Below are 10,249 nucleotides of genomic sequence, written 5' to 3'. Positions count from 1 at the left end.
GGTGATGGAGGGTGCTCTGAGAATAAATTAGGAATGCTTCCCACCCACTCTGCAGTGCTGGAGGATGAAAAGCCGTGCAGGGTCAGCCTTCCAGCATGCAGAGTGGGTTGCTGAAGGATGCATTCAGGCATAATTGCAGCAGTTCTACGCTCTCCCTCGTCTACCAAAAGGAGGAGGAGAATGTTGTTTTTTTTTTTTTAAATCAAGCAAGATTATGCAAAAGTAGCAGCTGCATTTCCTTTTCTCAAGATAGAAATGAGTGAGACGGTGATCACAGGCAGTGAACTCTTTGAGTCTGGACTGATAGTCTGCTTTGGAAGGAAAATATGGCATCAAAGTTTTACTGCTTTTATTAAGACAGCAGGAAATAAAATGTGGATATTTTTTTAACATGTAAAAAACACATGTTTGATGATTAAAAATATGTGTGATGACATCAACATAAATCAAGCTTACGATGTTGTTTTTAGGATTCAAATACAAGTATTTTTGGTAAAACTTTCACATTTGCATGCATAAAAAGTGTTAAAAAATGTTTTTAGGTTTGATCTCTATAGTTTTTTAAAGAATGACACAGGTAAACCAAACTATCTGAGTATTTGTTTTAATTAATATGCTTCATAATAGAGTGCAAATATTCTGAACAATTTTTAGTTTCTAGTGAGAATATTAGGAAATGGGAGTTGTCCAGGAAACCCGACACAGAGGCTTTCTTTGGCTTGAAGGCGTGACATTTTATCACCACAGGGAATACTGAGGGAAAATAAGGAAAAAGAAAAGACATTTTCTTAATATTTTATCACTGCTTCCTTTTTCGTGATCAGATTTAGTGTCATGGTCTTTATCGCAGGGGTGTGAGCAGCTTTGAGGTTATAGAAGTAAACTTACCCATGAAAGAAAACACACCCAGCCTGGGAAAAAAAAAGCCAAAGGAAACTGGTTAAAGACTTCAGGGCGGCTTAGGATGTAGTTTAAATATTATTTTACAGCTCCAAGACAAACCATGGATGTCATGTGAACTTTCTTCACTCAGCCTTCACTTAACCCTAAACTAACAGGTGGAACACCCAGAAAAATGAGGTAATAAAGACAATGCATTAAAGTTACTTGAAGAGAATCCATCGGATCAGAACCAGATTCAAAACACTGTAAAACTATCAGATGAATGAACTCAGTAGGGGTGGGATTATATAAGCTTGCTTCTTCCCACTCCTTTTCAAGCAATAAATCAAACTCTACTTATACTTTAGTTCATGATCACTCTATTTAATTAAGCAAATATGATTTAAGTGACATTTTTGTTTTGTTTTATTTTCTGTCTTTTTAATCTATGCATTTCATATTTTCTGTAATGAGTTTGATTAATATGTGTAAATTCTTTATTGCTTTGACTACAAAGCTTGAAATAAATCAATAAATCAAATCAAATCAATAAGTGGAAACATTTAAGGCTTCCTACTTTTTATGCAGAAAGTTAAAAGTCCCACTCCAATCATATTTTCATTTATTGTTAATGTATCCCTAGTGGTCTTTTCATTATGTTTATAGCCAAAAAAACTTTTGAAATCGTGTCGCTTTCCAGGACATAGTTTCTGCAGAGTGGCAGTAGTTCATTAGAAATTTGTTGTGGGCGGGACTGTTGGCACAAAGTAAGCCTGCCTCCCCTTCCCATTATCCATTTTTTTACACTCTCTCCCACAAGCGTACAGCCCCTCACAACCCCAACCTAACATTACAGGTGCAAGAATAATGGCAACCAATGTTAGAGCTGTGAAGCCGTACAGATTTGAGCCGGATGCCAGCTCAGACGAGGAAAATGAAGACATATATGGATGTAGTCATCTACAAGTGGGTATATCAGAATGGATCAAAGCATGGGAGCTTGTGGATCAGCGATTGTAGAACCTACATCAAGTCTTTTTCAGCTGCATTTTTGTATGCTTCCGATTAACAACAATTAAAATAAAGAAATACTCAGAAATAAAAAAATAACGTTTTCTTTACGTTTTAAAAACTGCAGCCAAACTGGTGGCAACAGTAGAATTGTTCAGTATTTAAAATCCAAATCTATTTATCCACTTTGATGAGGTGGGGAGAGAACCCAGTAATGGGAACAGCAGCCAATCTTCAACTTTAAGTTGATCCTAAATGTTTGAAAATCTTCTGAAGCATTAAGATCTTAATCTGCTGTCTAAAAAAGACAAGTTTCAAACAGGGATATGAACACATTTACTTGTCTATGCATTCCGGTTGGGCTGAAACGTGCTGGACTGTGCTGTCTGATCATTCTTGGTGTTATTTTACTCATGAAGAACAGCTGAGCACATCACTCAGTGGTTGCTGCTCCATCCTGCGCTCCTGCAGACATACAGTATTTGATTACAGCAACAGGCCGATTGGATTACAGCCGGCACTGACTCAAATACCGTTAGCAAACAGAGCAACTGGAGGACTTCCTGTTCGGAATGAGCAACCAGAGGGGAAACTGATGTGCACAAGCTCCCAGTGTAAACAACTCATTTGGAAAAAAGTAAAAAAAAAATCAGACTTTTTCCGTTAGGTTGACTTTCACAGTGGATTCTAAAATCTTTTTTTGCATTTTTTATCAGAACCTATGTGAAGTTCTGTTCTGCAATGTCGTACTCCGATTAGAAGACGTTTTTACATCTATATTTTTACCACAACTATGAATAGAAAGCATCTATTAAAATTTAGGATGTACTTTTTTATTTAATATAGCAGCACCGAGATGTCTGAAGTTACTGGTATTTTAAACTTGGCTAAATTCAATCTTATAAATTAAATTTGTTCAACAAGATCATTAAATCCGTCATACATTTGTACAAAATCACTAATTAAAAGTTGGAAATCGGCTGTTTAACAGCCTTTAGCAAAGTGATTGATATGAAATCAATAATGAACTCTTAAATAAAATGTAAAAATCACTAACTGTGGTCTGCAAACCTCAGAGTTCAGGTAAGTTTGCTGCCCTCCTCTGGCGCTGATCTTCTAACACACCGTGGTCTGTAAACCTCACAACCATACATTTATCAGCAGGTTTTGGTTGTTGCTTCATTATATATAGTTTTTCGTAATACTAGCCACATTACAAAAACAAAGATATTAGGCTTTTTTATTAAATACATTTTATTACATAAATGACATTTTTGACCATCTTTTAACACAGAGCTGAATATAACTGTTATTTTGGTTGGGTTTAACTTCAGAACACATGTTTAATTTTCTGGGGTGTTTCCTGATGGATGATCGTGCAAATGTGTGTTCTTGAATAGTTGTAGAATGAATTCATCTGACGTACAGATTCCCACCCTCCCTTACAGACCCTGAAGTATTCCCCGAAGCCCAACCCTTTCGTTTCAGGGCTTCTCTTTATCCCCAGTTGCAATGGTCGTCATCTGTCACGGGCAGAATCTCCGTAACCAGGCCGGTGCCGATGGTTCTGTTTCCGTCTCTAAGAGTGAACCTCTGGCCTTTTTCCAGAACCATCGGCTGACGGAGCGTGAGCGTCAACGAAGTGTCCTCGCCTGGCATCACCATTTCCTTGATAAACAAAGCAACAAGGAGAAAGTCACTGTCAACAGAAATACATGTGGATATTATAACAGAAGTTCTTTGCTATGTATGGATGGTTTAATAAAAGTAGCATAGGCTAATTTGTTTTTGGTTTCAATTTGCTTTTTGTGACATGTATGCTTGATACCTTTTCAGGGTTCAATATCATTCCTTTGCTGCTGATTCTTAGTCTGCTTGGTTTATTAATAGCCCTTCAACTGAGTGTGCATCCCATAATTACATAGATTGCAGCATACACACCTTATCGGCCGGCAGGGTGACTCTGCAGGCCATGTCCCAGGTAAGAGAAAACATGACCGGCATGAAGTTGGTGACGAATGGTTTGTGCCGGCCTCCCTCCTCCTTACTCAGAACATAAATCTGCAACACAAAAAGTGTATTAAAGCTACATAACAGTTCATTCAAACTAATGGGAAATTAATTGTTTGGCTAGTTTTTGTCATCACTAACTCCAGGTTAAGACACTGACAAAAAAAACAGATAATTTGCTGTTTTTTAATAATTTTTTTAAATGTTAATTCAGTGTTTCCTCGCTATACTGGGGTTCATTTTTGCTGATTTTGCGAATTTGCAAGATTTTTTTTAAACCGTGCACTGTGGTCTGCATCCTGATTGGCAGTTGACCTTGTCAATCAATCTCCTCTGTAGTGCATCTCCTGCACAGAATGCGTTCAGCTCACCAACGCTACATCAATCTTCTATCGCTAGCAGATCTTTTTTTTTTTTCATTCTATAAAACCAGACTCATTTTTCTAGGAAAGTTTTAACTTCGAGAGTTTAAACAAGAGAGAAAAGGGTGAAAATGTTCATGTGTCTGTGACAAATGTGTAGAAAGCGTACAGTGAGGTCTTATGGACTTCAAACATCTGGAATCCTGCTTGGTGGATTCCAGCTATCGCAGTGCTCCCTCGCCCCCCTAAGGCCGTTCCTTAGCAGCTCCCTTCTGCTTCCATACCTGTGCCTTGACCTTCTGGTGGGGCATGATGGAGCCCGGTTTGCACATCACCATGCCTCTCCTCACATCCTCCCTCTTCAGACCGCGGACCAGAGCGCCCAGGTTATCTCCTGCCTCTGCCCTGTCCAGAGACTTATGGAACATCTCAATTCCTAAAAAAACACATTTTTTAAATGAAATCTTCAGAATAAAAACAAACAAACAAACAAACGTAGGGGTTGTTTCAGTACACAAAAGTTCCAACGAGTCAGAAAACGAAGCTTTGATGTCGCATAGCAGTCATTACAGTGCTCAGCATAATTGAGTACACCCCCTTTAAAAAGTACTCATTTAATCAGTAGCTCAATGAACAAAAGAGACATTTCCAAAATTTCCACAAGGTTGAGTTTTACTGAACACTTCTGTTACTCCATTACATGAAATTAAGGTTAATCATTTAACTTTGATCACATAATCTTCAGTTTTACTTCAATTGCTTGAAGCAAAAATGGTAAATGGCGTATACTTATATAGCGCTTTCTACCTTCTTACGAAGGCCCAAAGTCTTTACAGTCACAGTCCCATTCACCCATGCACACACACATTCACGGCAGCTCTGCTGCCGAACACTGGCGCCAACCTCCCACCAGAGGCAAGGTGGGGTTCAGTGTCTTGCCCAAGGACACTTTAACACATGGGCGTGCAAGGCGGGAATTGAACCTGCAATCTTAGGATCATGAGTCGGCCGCCCTACTGCTGCACCACGGCCGCCCCTATGCTCTCCAAGAAAAACTACTACATCTTGTTTTTTTATATACCCTGCAACAGACTGGCGACCTGTCCAGGGTGCCCCCTGCCTTCGCCCACAAATGGGCCGGGAGAAATGGGCCACAAATGGGCTCCGGCAGCCCCGTGACCCCGAAAGGGAATAAAAAATGAATGAATTAATGACCACCATGATTTTTAAGGACAGCACCAAGTCTTCTAGGCATGGAAAGAACAAGTTGGCGACATTTTGTAGCATCTGTCTTCTTCAATTCTTCGAGATAACCTCTTTTAGAGCCTGGATTCTGGATGGAGAGTGATGCTCATCTAGTTGCTTCAGAATTCCCCACAGGTGTTTGATTGGGTTTTAGATCAGGGGTCTCATTTATAAACGTTGCGTACGCCACTCTCTACGCAATAGTTGAGATTTATAAAAAGCAAACTTGACGGGAAAATGTGCGGTCCTTCACGCAAGCTCTGACCCAGGCGTACGCACAAAAACGGGTGAAATGAGAAACGGCGACACCGTCGGCAGATGGAAGAAACACGTGAAAGTGAAAATGACAATACTGCCTCTCATTAATAACATGAAGACTTCACAAAGCAAGTCTTACAATTAACAGCCTACACGAACACCCGTTTGATCGATCAGCAGTGAAACAAACAAAAAAATCAAACGAAAATTACAACAAAAATTCAAATGAACACTTATTTGCAGAAAGAAAAGTGAAATATGTTCTGCAATATTGGCATGTTGTGCAATTCATCCTCATAAATAATAAAGTTAACAGAACGAAATAATGTACAAAACTGATATTCTCGTTAATGTGTCCGTCTGGCGGAGCAGATATAGGTGCAATTAGATAGACAGATGGATAGATAGAGATGCATTAATTGTCCACTGGGGAAAGTTGTTTTCATACTAAAAAATTTCTTCATAAGCTATGGAATTATGGTATTCATGCATAGGCCTTTAGTTTGTTTTATTTTTGTTAAAACCATGTATGGCGTATGTTTCAACCATTCAGAAAGCAACAAGAAATTACATTTGCGCTGAACAATTTCCCATTTCCACATTGATTATTACTGACATCTGTAGCTTGTCAGATGTAATTAAATGGATGGAAATAAAATGCCCCATCACAATGCGTAATGACGCACAATGGCTGATCTTGCGCTTTTAGAAGATGTGGCAAATGGAAAAATTCGGAGTGAACGCATCTTTAGACAGCAAGAAGACTTGCTGGCAAACGAGGACGAGTGGCTCATGAGCCGGTTCTGACTTCCTCGAGCCGTCCTGTTGGACCTCTGCGGGCTTTTGGGGTTGTGTCACCCGGTGCATCTGGTGCGTCGGTGTTCCCCCTCCGCCTTAGTCACCACTCCACTTAAGGGATTCCCCAATAATTGCAGCCAGTCTCTCATCAAGAGGGGTCAGCTCCGGTGCCCCCCACCCCCCACCCCCCCACCCATGGCAGACACACTCTGGCGATGCAGCGCCAGACGTTTTTTTGCCTCGACTTTGATGTCCGACCATTTCTTTTTTATTTCGGCCACGGTTCGAGGTTGTGAGGCTGCAGCATTAACGGCGTCTGCCACTCACGTGGCTTTTTGGCATTAGTAATGCCCACACTGTGCCCTCCAAACAACACTTTTCTCCTCTTTTCCACCTCGCCAACGATAACTTCTACTTCACATTGAGTGAAGTTACGTTTTTTTTTCTGGTTTTCTCCGGCTCACCTGTAACCACAGACTTGAAACTGCGATTGTGGCCCACAAACTCACAGTCGTCCCCTTTCTTGATGATGCCCCTCTCCATGGTGCCTGTCACCACTGTCCCTCTGCCTGAAGAGCAAAGATCAAACATCAGATTTAAAGTACCAAAAATATCCCACTCACTTAAAATATCTTCAGTTTTCATATATGACACTTAACAGCCAATGTTGTGCTTAGAGCAGAACATAATGCATCTAAAATTTCCTGTAGAGTGTACCTGGAATGGAATAAACCCCTTCAATGGGCAGAAGGAAAGGTTTTTCCAGCTCTCTCTTGGGTAGAGGAACATAAGAATCCACAATTTCCAGCAGCTTCAACACTGCATTCACTCCCAACTCCGGCTGCTTGTTCTGAAGCAATCAGGATTTGTTTTTGATCAGAAATGTGTTCTGGATTGGTAAATGAATAAAAACTAGCATCTCAATATTTCTAGCCAGCATGTTTCCTACCTCCAGAGCACAGAGTGCAGAACCAATCACCACTGGAGTGTTCTCGCCATCGTAGCCGAACTCAGTGAGAAGCTCTCTGATCTCGATCTCCACCAGATCCAACATCTCTTTGTCCTCCACGGCGTCTGCCTTGTTGATGAAAACCACCACATGCTCCACGCCGATCTGCCTGGCCAGCAGGAGGTGCTCACGCGTCTGAGGCATCTGACCGTCAGTGGCAGCCACCACTACAATGCAGCCATCCATCTGGGCCGTGCCCGTGATCATGTTCTAAAAGAGTACAAACTTTAGCTTCATACGTTTGAATAATCAAGCAGCATCAGACTCCAGACTCAGCTGAGATCACCTTGACATAGTCAGCATGGCCAGGGCAGTCTGTGTGGGCGTAATGCCGGTTAGATGTGGTGTATTCTACATGAGAGGCATTGATTGTGATTCCTCGGGCCTTCTCTTCTGGGGCATTATCAATGTCTTCATACTTTTTGTAGTTAGCACCCCCAGCGTCGGCGAGCACTGAGAAAAGGAGACAAACACTTCTTTAAAAAAAAGAAATAAAATACTTCTGCTTCTAGAGGGTGTGACTTAATACAATTTTGAATTTCCCAAAGCCTTTTTATACATTTCTCACAATATGATGACTCCACCTTTTGTAATGGCTGCTGTCAGGGTGGTCTTCCCATGATCAACATGACCGATCGTTCCTATGTTCACATGAGGCTTCTCTCTGCTGTACGTCTTCTTGGCCTCTGCAGCAAATGTCCGTCGACTCAAAGGCACAGCACACTACAAAACAACAACAAAAAAAGATATTTAGGCATAATTTCTCTGAAGCTAACTGACATATTTTAATGAGCACACTTACTAATTTAAAAGAGCTGTGCAAGAGACCAGGTGAGGAAAGCTGAAAGGCTGAGAACAGACAAAATACAGACAATTCAGCATCATAAGAGCCAAAAAATGTCTGATTATTGTTACAATGTAAAAACATTTTAGTTACTTGATTCTATAAAACATGCTCTTATTAGGCACTAAAGATAAACACAATACACTTCTGAACAACATAATACAGACACCAACAAAGAATAGTAAGTTTAATTCTAAACACACACACACATGCAAAAAAAAAGGATGAAAATTTTTGGACACAGATGAAACGTTTTTTTATTTGGCTTGTTTACATACTGAAAGTAAATCGATTTTAATGACGCGAATATGTGAGCAATGCTATGTTTTCTGTAGGACACATGCAGGACAGATGAACATTAGTTTAGTACTGCTAATCAACATAAATTGCACAATGCCGTGCTTTTCCCCCCAAATACATGTCTGTGTATTACATTGTTGTGTTGTTTGCTGACAGACAAAAAAAATAAAAAAATACGAGTACTCTTTTAATTTGAAGGTTTCTTGAGTTTTTGGTACTTTTGTAAAAATGATAAATGTCAACAAATAAACACGCCCTGTTTATGGCGGACACTTTAAAGACGAAAAACATGAAAAAATTGTGAAATATATGGGGTACATTATTGAAAACAAGGTTGAGAACCACTGGCCTACACAACACAGGTTTCTATTTGGCTTGTGCAAATAAAGTCAGCATCTTGAATTAAACAAATATTGGAGGAAATAAAAAATTGTATACAAAACTAAAGCAATTTAACACAGGCTTTCTTTAGCTAACATGATGAAGATGTCAAACATACAATTCCAACCAGGTTTGAAGGCTGGATACACTCTTTCCAGTGAGATTCTGCAACCGAAATAGTTTTTTATTCGTAAAAACAAAGTTTAAATTGATAACATGTATCATAAATGTTATTTTTTCCTGTCAACCCTGTGGTTAGCTAACCCTCATTATTCTTGGTAACGTGACCTTGCACTGCTATCACAGCAGCAGCATCGTGTTCTTTTAAAAGTCATTTATTCAAAGATTTTATGATAATAAACAGAAAAGCACGTTGCTTTAATCCTACTAGCTCCCTCGAAACAGAAAAATTCATACAACTGAAAACAATTGAACTATTTTACCGGAGAAACACGCTCGAAGCCCTACAAGCGCAGCCATCTTGGACGGTGGCAGTGACCAAAGACTTCCGACATCAAGAGACTTGACGGACCTAACTTCCTCTTTACTCGATCAACCGTCGTCAGTAGATGTATAACCAAAATCAACTATTTACACAAATCAATTAAGATTAAATGTCTTCTTCTTATTATTATTTTTTTTATTGATATATGTACTGCACTGCCAGATGTCTATATTTGTAAGTCGATGATGAAAAAAATGTTTGTAACATTTGAGTCTACGTTTTATTTTTTTGATTTATTTTTATATATTTTTTATTTTAGAACAAAGGTATGAATAAAAAAGTCATACATTTTTTTTCCTGCGAGAATAAGGTTGCTTAGTTTTAATCCAAAAACATTTCTTCAAGTTCAGTGTATGAATGCACATAGTAGATTGCGAAGATACTAATTTCAATTTCACTGATGCTCTTTGGGTGTATAACCTCAATCGGAAGTCTCTATACCGTAATCATGTTAATACTTCAATATAATTTTGACATTAATTATGATGTAATTTAACGTAAGATTGAACTTACATTTTCAAATTAGTACAGTAAAAAACGTTAATCTTAGGACAAAAAATTTAATTTAAAAAAATTAGACAAAGACACCTGACAAAGATATTTTTCCCATGGACTCTTTTGGTGTTTTACGGTAAAAAAAAAAG

The 10,249-nt window shown here is 39.2% G+C and overlaps 1 protein-coding gene across 1 annotated transcript; it reads right to left on the bottom strand.

Moving 5' to 3' along the window:
* Positions 1-3,116: 3,116 nt before the first annotated feature.
* tufm (Tu translation elongation factor, mitochondrial) lies at positions 3,117-9,627 on the bottom strand. The gene is made up of 10 exons (XM_004071517.4): positions 9,544-9,627; positions 8,378-8,424; positions 8,160-8,298; positions 7,862-8,028; positions 7,516-7,785; positions 7,284-7,416; positions 7,031-7,135; positions 4,550-4,701; positions 3,835-3,954; positions 3,117-3,561 (listed from the first exon to the last, which is right to left on the bottom strand). The coding sequence occupies exons 1-10, from the start codon at positions 9,578-9,580 to the stop codon at positions 3,391-3,393; spliced, it is 1,341 nt and encodes a 446-aa protein (XP_004071565.1). The 5' UTR covers positions 9,581-9,627; the 3' UTR covers positions 3,117-3,390.
* Between the last annotated feature and the right edge of the window lie 622 nt (positions 9,628-10,249).

The sequence above is a fragment of the Oryzias latipes genome, chromosome 8, assembly GCF_002234675.1.
Source record: "Oryzias latipes chromosome 8, ASM223467v1".
NCBI lineage: Eukaryota > Metazoa > Chordata > Actinopteri > Beloniformes > Adrianichthyidae > Oryzias > Oryzias latipes.
This window is presented reverse-complemented; position numbering and strand designations above follow the sequence as displayed.